We start from the raw sequence: 16238 nt of genomic DNA on the forward strand, positions 1-16238 counted from the left end.
AAATGTGGGGGCCCAGGTCTAGGATGCAGGTCCTAGGGGATTTGAACCCATTTCCTGTTTCTGCTCTCTTTCCCCAAGTTTTCTTATTCCTACCAAAGAATTGTGTGGGAAGGGGTGGGGTGGGGGAAGCAGTAAATTCTTGGGTCATTCTTTCTTTGTCTGAGTTCCAGAGGGACCTCTTCTTTTCCTCAGTTTCCCTTTTCCAGGAAGGAGACAGATTAAGAGCTAGAAAATGCTTTGAAGTCAAAGATGAAAGGGATAGGGGGGTGATTATGAGCAACTATTTAAACCATCATCTGTAATAACAGCTCCCCTTCCCCCTCCCTGCTACACACACACACACACAACACACACACACACACACACACACACACACACACACACAGCCTGGGGACAGGGAGATGGGGAGGCTGGAGGGATGGCCACCAGTTTTAGAGTCCTCTGAAGGGAGGGGGGAATCAGGCTAAACAGTGAATAGCAGAGGGGCCTCTGGACTCCTTCCGTCAGCGAATTAGAACTCAAGAGCTGTCAAAGATTTTAATTTGTAGATTAGAGTTAGAAACAGATCTGGACCCCAGACCTCGAATCTCTAGCTCTCTCAGAACAAAACAAAACCAAACTAACCCGGAATCTAGGGCCCAGAATATAGGCTTTAGATTACAGAGCCTAAAGCCCAGGCTTTAGGGTTTTCCTTCTTCCTTTCTCTCTCTCCTTTTCTTCCCTGCAGGTGTGGCAGCCTCACCCCACTACTCCTCTTCCCTCCCTCTTTTTCCCACTGTTGTTATGTTTGGCACAGGGTAAGGGGTTATTATGGTGTCTTCCTGAGAGATGTGAGGAAAGGGAGCTCTGAGGATATCTGGACCCAAGCTACTGCCCCAGGTTTTATGCCATTCTTGAGCCCAGGTATCTCTCCCTAGGCTCTGTTGGGCATTAGGAAAATTTATCTTGGACCTGAATTTTGTTGTCACTGAGTCCCTGGGCTCCCAGAGTAGCCAACGGTGTGTGGGGTCACATAGGCCTGAGGAATGCTGAGCCTCTGGGCAGGAGGCCTGAGCTTTGAGGAAAGGGGTACTCCTAAGAGGATGAGGAATTTGAGGTCTGCTGACTATGACAGTCCCTTCTTCCTCCACTAATGGAGTCCACAGAGAAGAGGAAAGGAGAGACAAGGTGAGAAATGGAGAGAGATATGGGAGACAGAAAAGGAAAGGGAGATGATGGATCATGAGAGAGAAATGGAAGAGGAAAATGATAGAGGGGGAGAGACAAGGGAGAGATGTAGGCAGGAGAACAAGAGGAATAAAAGGAAAGAGAAATAGAGCAGGTTAGAGGAAGAGAAAGACAGGATAGGAAGCAAGAAAGAAGAAAAAAAAAGAGCCAGGGAGGAAAAAAGGAAGAGGCAAGGTTACCGCTAGAGAGGAGGGCAGCTGTTAGGCCCGGAGCAAAGAGTCCAGGTGTCGTCAAGGTAGGGGGTAGGTTAGGGAGTGAGAGTTACAGGTGGCTGGGGAGGGGGGGGGGGTATGTCTCCCTAAATGGGGGAGGATCAGAAACCAGCCTGGTCAGGGTGAGATCAGAGGTCAGAGCAGGGCCTTCGGGAATTTAGAGGAAGGCAACAGAGTAAAACAAAGTCAGAAAGAGAAATAAAGAGGAGGACCAAGACTGAGCCAGGCTCCCACCCCACCCCCATTCCCAGGGCTCCTTTCGATGTAGGTCACCAGGGATGGGGATGTTGTTGGCTATGGGGCTGTCAGAGGCCAGACAGAGTCCCCTCCCCCTTCCCTCTACCTACTCCCCCTAAAAGCCAGGATTCATCCAGCCCTGGGCAGCACTGTAGGAAGAAGAAGAGGAGGAGGAGGAGGCGAAGGGGGGTGGGAAGGTACAGGTTCCCAGCTCATGGAACTAGGAGTGAGTGGGGCAGGTTCCAGCCTGTAGGACCAGGACGGTTGCTGAGACAGGAGCAGAGGCAGGATCCGAGCCGCCCAGGCCTTTGGGATAGGCAGTTCCCCACCCCTCCTCCCATTCCCTACAGCCCTACCCCACAAAACCCTCCAAGCCCTGGTGACCCCTTTCCCAGCCCTCCAAACCCTGCCCCATCCTCCCCGCAGCACCCAGGCCCCAGGCTCATTACTCTTACTCCCTGTTCCCCCCCCCACCCCAGTCCCTCTTTCCTTACTATACCCATAGTCTCCCCAGACTCGATTTTCTCAACTCCAATCCAATTTCCTCCTTTCCCTACTCTGCCCTGTCTCCATTAGGTCCAAACTGTACTACCCCCCCAACCCCCCCTTTTAATCTCCCTTAATTTACCCTTGTTCCCAGACTCCTCCTTTCCCCCTCTACTTTGGCTCAGGCGGGTATGGATGTGGGTTGGAGAGGTGGTAGAGGAAGTGCAGTTCTCTTACGCCCCCCCAAGCCCCCAAACAATCCCCCTCCTCAATCCCTGACTGCCTTAATAGAATATTCATGAGTCTCATGAATATGCAGCACACTCATTATAGGAGTCTCGTTCTCCCCTACCCCCATCTCCTCTAGTAGTGAATGGTAGGTAAAAAGGGGACTCTTGCGAGGGGTCACAGATGTGGAGCCAGATGTGGGGGGAGGGGGAGCCAGGCTCTGACAGGAGACTGCTGTCACCGCGAAGCCCAGGATCGGGGGGAACGGAGATCCAGAGGGGACACCCAGGGGTCCGGAGACTGGAGCTACGGAGGCCACTCACCGAGGATCATGCTGGGGACCCAGGCGTTCGGGGCTCCGCGCGGCTCCGTCCCGGGGGCCGATCTGGCGGGGTTGGGGGGGGGAGGAGGAGCCAGGGGAGGAGCTAGTGGCTGGGCTGGGGCGGAGCGGGGGCGGGGCTGGGACTGAGAGCAGGTGAGGAAGGGAGGGAGGAAAGGGAGGAGGGGGAGGGGTCCGGGACGTGGGAGGCCGACCGAGGAGGAGGTGCTATGTGGGAGGGGGCTCCAGTGCTCCACATCCATCTCTCCAGGCGACTGTCTCTTTCTCAGACTATTTTTCAGTCTCGCTCTGTCTCTCAGGTTTTCTCTCTGTTTCTTTCGTGAACCCTAAATCTGGGTGGCAGGAAATCTGGATGGGAGGAGGGAAGATCTGAGTCTGGGGGATGGGATGCACGGTTCATAAAAAGAGGTCTGGGCCTGGGGATTAGAATACCTGGGGAGGTGCGGAATAAGGCCAGGGACAGGATGAGACCTGGGCCCTTGGGACTGTGTAGGTTGGAGTTCATAATAGCTGGTTCCTGAGATGGCATTTGGGAATAATGAGCAAAAATGTACCTGGGTCTTGGGGGCAGTCTAAGGACTGAGCAGAAGGGTACCTTTAGTGTATAGACTTGGGACGAAGGAACAGGATATTTGGGTCCCGGAGGGAATTTAGGCCTGGAAGACAGGACACCTAGGCCCTGGGGGTGGGGGGAGTGATGAATTAGTTGAAGAAAAAGATACCTAGGTCCTGAAAAGGAAAATGGGCTGGAACATAGATAGGATAATTGGGTCCTGGAGTAAGGGACTTAGGGGAACAGGCAGTGTAAACTGGGTGATAGAGATACTTGTGTGATAGAACACCTGAGTCCTGAAGGGAGATCTGATGCTGACTGGAATCTCAGGGGTGTAACCTGGGGCTTGGGGATGAGACACCCAGGCCTTGAGTTGAATGAATGGGTTGAGGAATGAGATGTCTGGGTCCTGAAGGGAAGAATGGACTGGGGGATAAGATAATTGGGTCCTGCATGAAGGGATGAGCCTGGGGAAGAGAATACTGTGGTGTGTGCCATGCTGGGGTGTATTGGGGGTAAGCTGGGTAGACAGAGCACTTGGGTCCTGATAGGAGATCTGGGCCTAAGCATACCATCTGGATCTCAGTGGGGGTGGGGGGCCCAGACAGCATCTGGAGCTGGACTCAGTACACCTGGGTTCTGGTCAGAGGGAGAGGCAGGGGGAGAGAACAGGTGGTGGGGTTGGGAAGGGAAAGGATCAATACCAGGGTCCTGCATTATAAGCAGGAATTCAGGGAGGTGGTAGAGAAGATGGGTGAAACTAATCCTGCCTGGGACTTGTTACCTGCCCTTAGTAAAGAAGAGCAGGGAAAAAGAGAGACCATGTAGTCCTAGCCCCTAAATTTCAGAATGCTGAGCCTATTCTTTGGACAACTTGAGTCAGAAAGCCAGAGGGAGAAGGTTCAGCTGGGTTCTGTGGGATCTGGGAAGGGCAGAATGAGTCTGGGGGAGGGTGACAGCAAGGTGGACAGATTATGGAGGGGGGGAAAGGGCTAGAGGCCAAGACTCCTGGGTTCTTGAGGAGGGAAGGGCATTGGGATCTCAAGACTGTAGTAATCACAGACTCAGAGCTGGAAAGGGCCCAGAGAGTTGATCGATGGGAGGTCAGATGCTCATGTTCCCATCTTTGGGACACTTTGATCTCCTCCACCATGTCCCCTCTCATTGATCTAATGGGGGAGGGAAAAAGATCTATTTCCCTTCCCTGATAGGCGGGCTCGATTTCAAGGACAGGAGGACAGGACTGGGAAACTGGAGTCCTGGACAACTGGGTTCTGTCCTGCTTCAAGGAGAATGAAGGAGGTTTCAGGACAGAGACTTGGAATCTAGGCTCCCAGGTGTTGGAGGTTAGGGGCCAGAGGGACCTCGGAGAATCTGGTTCTTATCTGTGAGCCTGACAAGGTTATCTAGCCACAGTCCTCACCTATTTCTGACTTCTCCTGCTCCTGCTCTTGCTGGCTGGCCGGCCTCCAGGAAGAAGTACATTTTGGTTCCTTATCTTTCATAGGTTGAAGAAAAGGGAACTGTCAGCCCAGACCTGCTCTTCCTTCCTCCTTCTCCCTCACCCCTATCAGAGTAGCCTTAAAAAGGCAGGGTGATATAATGGAAAGAGCACTGCCCTGAGTAAGAAGACCTAGCTAGCGTTTGAATCTTGGTTATGTCACAAGCCCTGAGTCTCAGCTTCTTAATCTGTAAAATGCGGATAATAATATGGGTGCTGAAAGGGAGAACATTTTTTTTAAACATTAAAGTGCCATAGAAACATGAGCTATTGTTATATTCTAGAAGGGAAACTGAGGCACAGCATGTCTAGGATGGTTTGTCATGGAAAGAGATGAATTCAGAGACAGAGACAGAGATCTTTGACCCTCATAACCCATGCTCACTCCATACCTCATTAGAGTCCCTAAGATAGGGGGACAATGGAGAAGGCTCTTGGAGTGGAAGGGCATCTGACTCTAGGGAGAAATGATTGTTAGGGGGAGGAAAGGGTGGAAGTGGGAGGGGGTGATCTTGGTGAGTGGCTGGGATTGGGGGGGCAGTATGGGAATGGATCTATTATTGATGAGTTCTGCGCCCCAGGCTGCTAATGAGCCTGGCTGGCTGCTCTAATTGATGTTGGGAAACCCGAGACCCCCAGATCAGCTTCCTGCTGGCCAGCTGGCGTTCCCTCTGCAGCACCCCCCCCCTAACATTCAGCTACTCAGCTTTCTGGTCTCTGTTCTTCCTCTAGTCTCTGGCATAGAGAGGGTGGGGGCACAGGCATCCCAAACTCCAGCTCCTCCCCTCTCTTAGGTTCTCTTGGTTTACTCAGGCCTCTGGAAGAGAAGCCCCACTCATTCTCTAAGTGCTTGGAGATCTTGGGGAGGTAAGGTCTAAACCTAAGATTTAGGGATGGAGCAATTTGTACCTTGAACTGGGTTAAATTTTGCACTGTTTCTGATTACTTGATGTAGTGGAAAATTCCATAGGACCACAGGAGCCAGAAGACCTGAATCTTGGTTTGAATCTTAGCTCCTCTGTTTACTACTTGTATGACCTTGGGCAAATCATATCACCTCAATCTCCTTATCTATAAAATAAGGAAGTTGGACCAATGATCTCTAAGATCCCTTCTAGATCTGAACTCTAAATCAGTTATGATGTGCTATGTGTCCTTGGGAAAGACCCAGATCTTCTCTGGGCTTCCTGGTACACATATCCCTTATAAATGTGTCATAGATGCACACAAACAGGCATCCTCTAGCACTCTCGTGTCTGCCTATCTCCAATCACTTACCCTCACACACAAGACAGCTTGGATCTGCCTTTAGGAGAGAGACTCCTCGTTTACTAGACAAACACTCATGGGACCTGGGAGGCTGGGGGCAGGGAGTAAGGGTTTGGGTTACTTAAGAACGCACATTTGGGCTCTCTCACTCCTCCGGGAGGTTGGTCCCTCCACTTCTCCTCCCCCTACACACTTTGGAAGATTCCCGAAGAGAAGAGGGACTAGGATGGACTGAATGAAAGTAACCTGACTCTTCTTGTTCCATTTCCTCCCCATATACCTCAACTGGCAATTCTTCTTCATCCCCAGGGGCTCTGAGAAGGAACTTCTGAGTCTGGTAAGTGTTGGAAAGTATAGGAGAGGTGAAGGAAAAGAGCATCACATCCCCCAAGGGATGTTTGGGAACCTACAAATACTGCTGGGTTGGAGTGGGGAGCTGGGTCAGAGACCACAGGGCAACTTGGTGGGTAGGGCCACCATCGCATGGGTTTGTGACTAAGCTGCCCTCTTGTGGCTAAATCCTGCCATTGCAGCCTGAGTCTAAGAAGGACATTTGTTTCCTAGTTCCTTCTACCTGCCTGAAAATCTCTGGGCAGTGGCCTTCAAATGCACACATCATGGAAAATCCTTCCTCAAGTCTAATCTCAACTTCATTTTAAGGTCATTTTCTCTTTTCCTGCTACAGGCCAAAGGACAGATAGAGAAAAGAGAAGAATCCCTCCCCCTTCAACAAGCTGGTGCTTTAATAGGAATGTGAAAACTGTGGCCTGGAGGCCACATGTGGCTTTCTAGGTCCTAGGATGGGGCCTGTTGACTGAGTCCAAGTTTTACAGAACAAATCCTTTTATTAAGAGGGTTTGTTCTGTGAAGTTTGGATTCAGTCAAAGGACCGCACTTGAGGACCTAGAGGGCCACATGAGGCCTCAAGGCCACAGGTTCCCCACCCCTGCTTTAGAGGACTGAAAGGTCCAGTAACCCCCTCAGCCTTCTCTTCCCTGGCTTGACATGTCCCAGTACTCCCCTGGACTTTTAGCATCTTGTTACCACCAATAGATATTCTTCTGATGTTCAGCACCGGTCCCTTTCCCAACCTGGGTCCTTCTAGAACTGAAGCTTCCAGTCCAAGAGGATTCCTGCCCTTTCTCCTCATGTCAGTTTCTCTCTCTCCAGGTACCTGGGCCCATAAGCTCTTGCACACTAAGTCCCATTCTCAGGGAGAAGGTAAGACAAGAGGTCAAGGCTAGATAGTGAGACCAGGGCCCCTGATAGGACATAGAGGTTGGGGGCAGTGGGCAGAATAGTGGAGGACAACAGAGTTGGGCCTGTGGTCAGTGGTGGCCCCTAGCCAAGTTTATTGCACTTGCAAGAGTTTAAATAAGTTCCCGGATGTCCCCAGGGCCAGGAAGAGGGGCGGGGAAGGGGAGGAGGCAGCATCAATACAGCTGTAAGAACACTCTTGCTTGGAGAACTACCACCTGGCCCAGGGTAGGCAGGCAGGCAGGCCCTCTTGCTCCTAGGCCCTGGGATGAGGCCAAATTGAAGTTCCAGATTGGCAGCTGCCTCTATTGGAGTCCCCATTAGGGCCCTGGGCATCCTGGGATTCCAGCTTCTCCTGAGTCAGGTCCTGGACTTGCCTCCAGGTGAGCTGCTACATCAGTCTAACCTGGAGTCCTAGCCTGGCAGGAATCCTCGAGTAGTCCTAGAAAGCCCTGGGGTTCTAAGTCAGTGCCAGACCACTTTGGAGATCCGTCTTCATCTGAATTCTGGCTCCATTTCGAGCTGGGTGCTGAGTCCACAGAACGGGCCATCCCACTTCTAAACCAGCCCCTGGGCTCACTCTCCTAGGTCTGTGTTCCTTTTTAACCCAGGGCTGGGGCTGGCTCCAGAGGGTCCAGAGCATTCACTCTCCACACAGTTCCAGGCTTGCAGGCCAGAAGGTTCTCTGGCCCTTGGGTCTCTCACAAGGCTAAGGACAGGACTCCCCTGTTAGGGGACTTGAAGCTGGAGAATTACAGCTGGTCCTCAAGGAATCTGGCACTGGATTTCCCAGCTCTGGTTCTGGAGCCATTTCCTAAGAACTTTGTGTCCCAAGTCTCCAAAGGGCCGGGGTTGCAGGGTCCTATGTCTGTCCCCATAATCTGGGTCCTTCACAGTGCATTGGGGAGAGGGTCCCCTGCTTTCCCACTCCCAGCTCTGACTCTTCAAGTATGTCTGTGAGCCGGGGTGGGGGAAGACCAAATTCCCCCCTCCCTGACCATAAGCACCTTTAGGAAGCACCTACTCCCTCCCCCTGCCCCAGTGAGCTGAGGAGGGACAGGGCCTTTGGGATTAGGAATCCGGGGCAGGGAGGTCTCAGGCTTCTGAGGTGGCAGGGGGGGAGATCTCAGGCATCTGAGGTGGCAGGGGGCTTGAGTTGAGCCTTCTCCATGGCGGTGCCGTACGGGAGGGAACGTTTGAAAAATCCGAGCTGGGGACATGGGAAGAGAAAGAAGTGAGGCCTTCTTTGCAATGCATCCTTCTAGTACCCCTTAGCTTCTCCCCTTACTGACTCCAGAATGCTGCCTGTAAAAGTTAGGAAGGGCCCCATTGGCCTGGAGGGGATGGAGAGTATGGGGTAGGGGGAGTTGGGAGCCTATAATGAAGGTCATGAAGATGAGATGGCCTTGGCAATGTATGGGGTCACAGGAAACACATCAATGAGCTATCTGAGGCTGGAGGCAGGTTAGCTGGGTCCTAGGGAGAGATCTTAGACTGAGGATGGAAAGCAATGAATTCAATCCCCCTGGGATCCCTAAGCACCAAGCAACTTCAGCATGACTCCCCCTCCTCTTGCCTGGACTAGCTGGCAGGATTATCTAGGTGGGGAGTTCTCCTTGGTTTCTTGAAAGTTAGAAGAAATATCTCGTGGGCAGAGGGAGAGGGGCAGACAGCCACAAAATAAGTGGTGAGATTCTGGTCATACCCTTCCATCATTTTCCTCCTGATCCTCATTTTGTTAGCACAAAGTCCCTGTCCTCTACTCCCAACTCCCAGCTCCCCCTCATCCCGCTGGAGTCCCCACCACAGGGGCAGTGACTCCCAGTATGTTCTGCATAAGTAGAGCACATTCTGGGACAGGACAGAGCACCTGAGCTGACCCCACTGCCTTTGGCGATCACCAGGAACATGCCCGGTGAGCCCACTGGATCATCTCACACTGTTGATTGCAATCCTAGGATCACAGATTTAAGGCCAGAAGGGACTTCAGCAGCCATCTATCTAGTTTAGCTCCCTCATTTTGTAGATGAGGAACTGAGGCCCCAGTACATCAAGTGACTTATTCAAAGTCATGAAGGTAGCAAATCACAGAGTCAGGATGTGAATCCAAGATCCTACTTCAAAGCCTTTTCACTGTTTTTTTTTCCCCAGATGTTGCAGTTGAAAGCATGGCCATGGCCCCCACAGGGACTGCTAGCATAGTTGTTGTGGGGGAGTAGTCATGATTGAGGCTGTTAGATTATTGCGGGGGAGCTGGGAGGTTCTGCCTGGGAGGTGGAAGGAGTTTGTGTGAGCTTGCCGCTGACCTTGTAGAGGACGTAGATGAGGAGGCCGAGGAGCAGGAGGCCAAGAAGCACAGCAAGGATGATGATCCAGAGTGGGACCCCCTGGTTGCCTTCTGCCTTGGTCCACTGCACTGCAGTTGCCACCTGGAAGGGAGGAGAAAAGGGTCTCAGGGGACTCCAGGCTTCTTCTCAACTTATATCTGGATCCCAAAGCCCTCCCCTGGGCCCTAGGCCTGGGACATGAGCCCACCCAACTGCCATGAGTCAAGCCCTTCTCCTCTACTTTCCTCCCTCTACTTCTTGACTTGAAGTCTGGGTCCCTGACTTGCCTGAAGCTCCTTCTGGGGCAGCTGTCGAGGAGGAATACGATACGGCATCTTCAGTGCCTTGTATACTGCTTTGCATTGCAGGCTGACTGGCTGGTGTTCCCACTGCCAGGGGAAAAGAGAAAGTCAGGACCAACCCTATTCCCCTACCCCATAAGCTCAGGATCTGCCAGGGGGTAGGGGGAGAGATCTCTTGTTTCTCATTTTTTTTCTTGTGGTTTTGTGACTCTCTTCACATCATCACAGGATGAAAGGGGTCCTTAGAAGTCATCTAGGCAAACATTTTACAGATGAGAAAACCGAGGCATTGTTTCTGTCCTTCCAGCCTTCTGTCTCCCCTTCACAGTATCCTCAGTCAACCCATCCTTTAAAATCCATCTCCAAAGCCATAGAGCCTTGCCTGATTCTCTCAGTAATGACCTTTCCTCATCTCAGGTCTCTTTCAGAACTTTGCCTGACCCTCTCTCATGCATTTTAAGTTGTACCTTGCACCACAATTGTTTACCTGTTTGGGAGGCAATTGAGGTTAAATGACTTGCCCAGGATCACACAGCTAGTAAGTGCCTGAGGCCAGATTTGAACTCAGTCCTCCTGATGCCAGGGCTGGTGCTCTGTGTACTGTACTACCTAACTGCGCTCACTCTGTGAGAGTGCAAGATCCTGTCTTATTAAAGCTTTGTATCTGATGCCTTCATCACCCCATATCACCTTGAGTCTTCTTCCTCTGGCACCTTATGGTAGCATGGAGGTAACCATGAGCTCTGAAGGTCACGTCCAGTGGAGAGCAACCTTTGACAGGTCCTACCTGGAAACCTGGAAAGGTTCTGATAGAGGGACTGCCTATGTCATCCATGGACTAGCTTGGCTACACGGTGATGAAATTTTGGACAAAAAAGTGGCCATCTACTGAGGCAGAGGAGAGTTGCTGCTAGTTGGGTCAGGAAGAACTCACACCAACAGAATCTTGGGTCCTCTATATATTCAAATATTCCCTCCAGGACCTAGCAAAGTGTTCTGTGTACACAGTCGGTGTTCAATAAATGTTGATTTGCACTGAATTGTCTCCCAAAGCATGTCTGCCTCTCCATTCCTCTCGTGCCTGTATCTTTTTGTCTGATTGGGTGATTCCCCCTCCATCTCTCTCCTTGCTTTGAATTTCTGTGTCTCTGTCTATCCCTTCTGAATTTCTCTCTGGCTCTTTGTCATTGAAGAGGTCAGGAAGGAGAGGCTGCCATATGTATTTTGCCCACCAGGTGGCAGCATGGACCCTTAGCTCAGACAATAGGCAAGAGAAGGGGGGGAGGTAAATATTGGGGCTGGGAATTTGAAGAAGGAGAATGAGGTTGAGGATGAGGATGGAAGATGTAGGGTGGGGGGCCCTAGGTAGGGGAAGTGGGGTTAGTTGGAGGTGAAAAGTCAGGAGTTGGAATACTGGACCATATTTCCTTTTACTAGAGAAATGGGGGTTATGAGGACTGAATGCTACGCATTGCCAGATAAAACCACCTTGCCCGTTGGTTTTGACTATCTACCTTTTTGAGGGGCTACAAGAGGAAGTTCAGTGTAGGGAGGTGTATAATGGGAAAATACTGTGATGCAAGAAAAAATACATCAACTTTGGGGATTTGCCTTGGACCCTTTATTTCACCAGTTTACGGGATGCCAAATATTCCTTATCCTGGCAACTCAGCTGTAATTTATTGTCTTAGGGATCAGCCTGTGGCACTCCAATGCTAAAATGATCTGACCATGATCACACAGCTAATATGTGTCGGAAACAGGACTCGAACTCAGGTCTTCCTGACTCCAAGACTGCTCTTCTATCCATTATGCCGGTGCATCAATAAAACTTTTTACTAATGATAAAGGTTGGCATGGGGCAGTAGATAGATAGCTAGCCTTGGAAGACCTGCGCTCAAGTCCCTTTGACCTCTCTGGGCCCCAGGCAAGCCTCTGGCAGGGTAAGTGGCAGAGAAAATGCCAGTCTGTCATTGGTAGAGAAAGTTCCTGCCTGGGAGCTGAACCTATGAAATCACAGGAAGAGGGGGAGGGGGGAGGGAAGAGGAAGGAGAAGGGGAGGCAGAGGGAGGGGGAGACAGACAGGAACAGAGAAGGAGGGGAAATGGGAGAGGAAGGAGAAGAGGTGGCAGAGAGAGGGAGAATTAGACAGGAACAGAGAGGGAGGGGGAAGGAGAAGGGGAGCAGGGGGAGAGGGAGACAGACAGGAACAGAGAAGGAGGGGAAGGAGAAGGGGGGCAGGGGGAGGGGGAGACAGATAAACAGGGACAATGAGGGAAGGGGAAGGAGAAGGGGGCAGAGGAAAGGGGAGGCAAAGGGAGGGGAAGGAGAAGGGGAGGCAAAGGGAGGAGGAGACAGAGAGGGAGGGGGAAGGAGAGAGGAATGAGAAGAAGAGGCAGAGGGAGGGAGAGTCAGACAGGAATAATGAAAGAGGGGGAAGGAGAAGGGGGGCAGAGGAAGGGAGAATCAGACAGGGAAGGGAAAGGGGATGGGAAAGAAAAGAGTAGGCAGAGGGAGGGGGAATCATACAGACATACAGGGACAGAGAGGGAGGGGAAGGAGGAGGGGGAAGGAGAGAGGAATGAGAAGGGGAGGCAGAAGAAGGGGAAGACAGACAGACAGGGACAGAGAGGGAGGGTGACAAAAGTTAGGCATCAGGCTCTCACCTGCAGGAAGGTCTTTGCCCACACTTGGAAATGCAATTGTAGACTTCGGCTTTCCTGCCTGTGTAACTGTTCTAGCTCACAGCGCAACTCGAAACAGTCTGCTTCAGGACATTTCTGAGGAAGAAGTAAGGTGTCCAGGATCTGAGAGTCTTGACATTTAGCTCTTATTCTAATTCCTGGCTCCATGCCCTCCAGCAACTCTTAGGTCCCAAGTCTACTCCTCCAGACACCCCCAAAACCCAGGGTTCCCAGAATTCTAAACTTACCAGAACTCGAGGCCCAGGGGCTGGTCCCCGGCTTAAGGCCTCCCACCTCTGCCGCCGATGCTGGGGCTCCTCAGGATCCAGCTGGAGGGAGATAAACTCAAGTTAGATTCCATCCCCCTTTCCTTCTAGAGATGACCCAATTTTCAGGTCTGGTTTACACTGGATCTCTGTTCTAGAAAAGCCTTGTTCGAGTATCTCGCTGAGCACAAGAGCTTCTTCCTTTCAGTTCACTTCATAGATAACTACTTTTGTTGCCTCTTTCCAGCAAGTATCTACCTTTTTTTTTTTTTTGGTTAGGCAATGGGGTTAAGTGACTTGCCCAAGGTCACACAGTTAGTAAGTGTCTGCAGTGCTTATCTTCTTTCCCCTTTTCCTACCAGCCTCACTGGCTTCTCCCTAGTGCCTCTTCCTGGAATGTCCTTCCTTCCTCCCTTCACCTTCTGAATTCACCTTTTAAATTCCAGGAAGCCTTCCTGGATTCCTCTCTCTCATCCTGTAAAGACTTCCTCCAGTACAAAGCTCTCTGCTTGTACTTCTGTTATGCACTTAACTATAGGACAGAATGAAATCCATAAAATCCATAAAAGTGTCTAGTAACTTCCTGCCTTGCCTTAGCAATAATTTCATTCTTCAAAAAGTGGAGGAGCCATAAAGGGGAATCCTCCTTTGGATATAAGTCTCACTAATAGGGAGGAAACAGTTGCTAGGGTGGGAAGGATGGGAAACTGGGGGGGGGGCCCAAGTGACCACTCAAACCTAGAGATAATGATAGATGGGAGGGGAATAATCTGATATATAAAAACCCTAGATTTTGAGAAAACAGACTTTGTTGGGTTCAGAGGAAAGACAAGTATGATCTCATAGACTAAAATATTTCCAAAGTCAGCCCAGGAGGCCTGAGAGATGCTCAAGAAGGAAATCCTGAAGACACAAGCAGAAATAATTCCAATGAGGAACAAAAATGAAACTTCTCTAGAGAGCAATGTGGACGCACAGGAAACTCACGAACTCATTTGGACTTTTAAAAGAAATGTACAGTAAAGGATATTAAGGCCTGGTAACAAGACGAACGTAAGAATGTAAATGTAAGTAAAGTACATGTAAGTGTAAGTCCCGTAAAAAGTATTAGAGGGAGCTAAGGTTCTTGAGGGAAGCTAGGGATGATAAAAATAACTTTTTAAGTTATCTGGGGAGAAAAAGGAGGATCAAGGGAGGGACAGGGGATAGGATGATAACTGATGCCAGAGGGAAAGCAGGGCTGCTCAATTCTAGTTTGTTTCTTTTCCGGGAGGGTGGATGGGATGACGATAACTGATGACTGGGAGAAGGCAGAGCAGCTCAATTTTGATTTTGTTTCTGTGTTTTTTTGTCAAAGGAGAATGACCTTTTCATCGGAAATGACAGAATAAAAACGGCAAACAAGGATTTGATACTCAAGATAAGTAGATGGCAAGAGAGCACTTAGTCACCTTTGATGAATTCAAGTCAACTGACCCTGATGGATTACATCCCGGGGTCCCAAAACAACGGACAGATGGCACTGGGAGCCACTGTCAACAACATGTGGAAGATCGTGGACAAGAGGGGAGGTCCCACAACTTTGCAGAAGGGCAAATGTTGTCCTAGTTTTTCATAAAGGGGAGAGAATAGTCTGCACACCACAGGCCAGTGAGCTTGATGTGGATTCTTGGGGACATTCTAGAAAGGTTGTCTAATATCTAGAAAAAGAAGTGACAATGGCAAATAACCAACATGACTTCATTGACAATATGTCACGGTGAGTGGGGTAGCACATGCTTCAAATCTCTGCTACTGGGGGGAGTCTGAGGCTGGTGGAATTCCTGAGTTCTGGGGTCTGAGCTAAACTGGCCTAACCCAAGTGGCCTAGGTTGGAAAATGGGCTAAAGCCTCCTTATTGATCAGCAGTGGCATTGGACCTATGAATAAATGCTGTACTTCTAACTAAGGTAACTTAAGGAGACCCAGCATTAAAAAAAGTCATGGCAGACTAATTGCATGTATTTTTTTTCAAGATTACTAAATTAGCAAACCAGGGAAATGCTATGGATATAGTTTACTTCAATTTTTAGCAAATTGTTTGATAAAATATGCTCTTTTTTTAAAAAATGCTCTTTTTTGGGAAAATATGGAAAGTATGGATTAGACGACAATGACTCAGGACTGGTTGGATGGCTAGACTCAAAGAGAAGTTGTCGATGGCTCCGCATCAGCATAGCAGAAAGTCTCAAGTGAAGGGCTCCAGGGCTCAGTGCCTGGCCCTGAGTGGTTTAACGTTTTTATCTGTGACTTGGATAAAGGCCTAGATGGTAACGCCCATCAACTTTGTGGATGACATGAAGCTGGGAGGGGTAGCTAACACAGCAGATGACAGAGTTGGGATCCAAAAGCATCTTGACAGACTGAATCTAATAAGATGAAATTCTATAGAGATAAATATAAAGTCTGGCACATGGGCACAAAACAACACCTCCCCAAGTAGAAGATGAGGGAAGCACAGATAGACAGAGGTTGTTCTGAAAAGGATCTTGGGGTCTGAGTGAATTGCAAAAGCTCCATGTAAATTAGCAGTGTGCTGTAGCAGCCAGAAAACCTTAGGGTGTCTTGGGCTCCATTATGAAAAGAGCAGCTTCCAGGAATAGGGAGGTGATAATCCCACTGTACTGTCCCTGATCAGACCTCTTCTGGAATAGTGGGCTCAGTTCTGGGCACAAGAAGGACATGGATAAAAGCTGTCCAGGGTCCAGAGGAGGGCCTCCAGGATGGCAAAGGGCCTGGAGGTCAAGATAGATGGACCTGGTCAAGTTTAGTTTGCAGAAGATATGACAGCTGTGCTCAAATGTTTGAAGGGCTATCATGACTCATCTTTCTGACTTCACATCTGGCCCCAGATACTTATTAGCTGTGTGACCCTGGGCAAGTCACGTAACCGTATTTGCCTCAGTTTTCTCAACTATGAATTGGGGATAAAAATAGTACTTATCTCACAAGGTATGTAAAAATCAGGGTTGTGAAGCTCAAATGAAATCATATTTGTAAAACACATAGTAGATGTTATACAAACACTAGCATTAGTATTACTGAGTTGCACAGAAGCACATGTAGATTTGATGCCAGGAATAACTTCCACACAATAAGTGGTACGCAAGAGTGGGGTTAAGTTCCTTCAATGGGTTGTAGACCCTTTCTTTGAAACGAGGTGGACAACCACTCATCTGGTATGTCAGAGTGGGAATTCCTTTGTGGATGGTTTGGATCAGATGGTCACTGAGATCCCTTGCAACTTCCAAATTCTGTGATTCTATGATATATATCTATCATATCTCATCTCAAGCCTCTAAGATCCATG

At 49.8% G+C, this 16238-nt stretch overlaps 2 protein-coding genes and 1 long non-coding RNA gene across 8 annotated transcripts in view; 1 reads left to right on the forward strand and 2 right to left on the reverse strand.

The window, feature by feature from the left end:
- Positions 1-2806, reverse strand: part of ZNF385A (zinc finger protein 385A) — a 29259-nt gene extending 26453 nt beyond the window's left edge. For 3 of the 5 annotated variants that reach the window (XM_020966158.2, XM_020966155.2, XM_078145614.1), the window contains exon 1: positions 2714-2805. In XM_020966158.2, coding sequence (XP_020821817.1) covers positions 2714-2723 — 10 coding nt within the window. In that variant the 5' untranslated portion in view covers positions 2724-2805. Of the gene's footprint in view, positions 1-2713 lie in introns of all 5 variants that reach the window. The other 2 variants (XM_078145615.1, XM_078145619.1) reach the window with 2 other exon arrangements.
- A 2551-nt stretch (positions 2807-5357) lies between these two features.
- Positions 5358-14874, forward strand: LOC144454209 (uncharacterized). The gene is made up of 3 exons (XR_013482531.1): positions 5358-7274; positions 13754-13956; positions 14247-14874. It is a non-coding gene; the product is annotated as an uncharacterized LOC144454209 (long non-coding RNA).
- Positions 7382-16238, reverse strand: part of ITGA5 (integrin subunit alpha 5) — a 33660-nt gene continuing 24803 nt past the window's right edge. For both annotated transcript variants that reach the window (XM_078145610.1, XM_020966154.2), the window contains 5 exons: positions 12872-12952; positions 12606-12719; positions 9925-10026; positions 9617-9739; positions 7382-8520 (listed from right to left, as the gene is read on the reverse strand). In XM_078145610.1, the coding sequence (XP_078001736.1) occupies positions 8437-8520; positions 9617-9739; positions 9925-10026; positions 12606-12719; positions 12872-12952 (504 nt within the window). In that variant the 3' untranslated portion in view covers positions 7382-8436. The remainder of the gene's footprint in view (positions 8521-9616; positions 9740-9924; positions 10027-12605; positions 12720-12871; positions 12953-16238) is intronic.

Source organism: Phascolarctos cinereus, unplaced genomic scaffold, assembly GCF_003287225.1.
Source record: "Phascolarctos cinereus isolate Bilbo 61053 unplaced genomic scaffold, phaCin_HiC Scaffold_1;HRSCAF=81, whole genome shotgun sequence".
NCBI lineage: Eukaryota > Metazoa > Chordata > Mammalia > Diprotodontia > Phascolarctidae > Phascolarctos > Phascolarctos cinereus.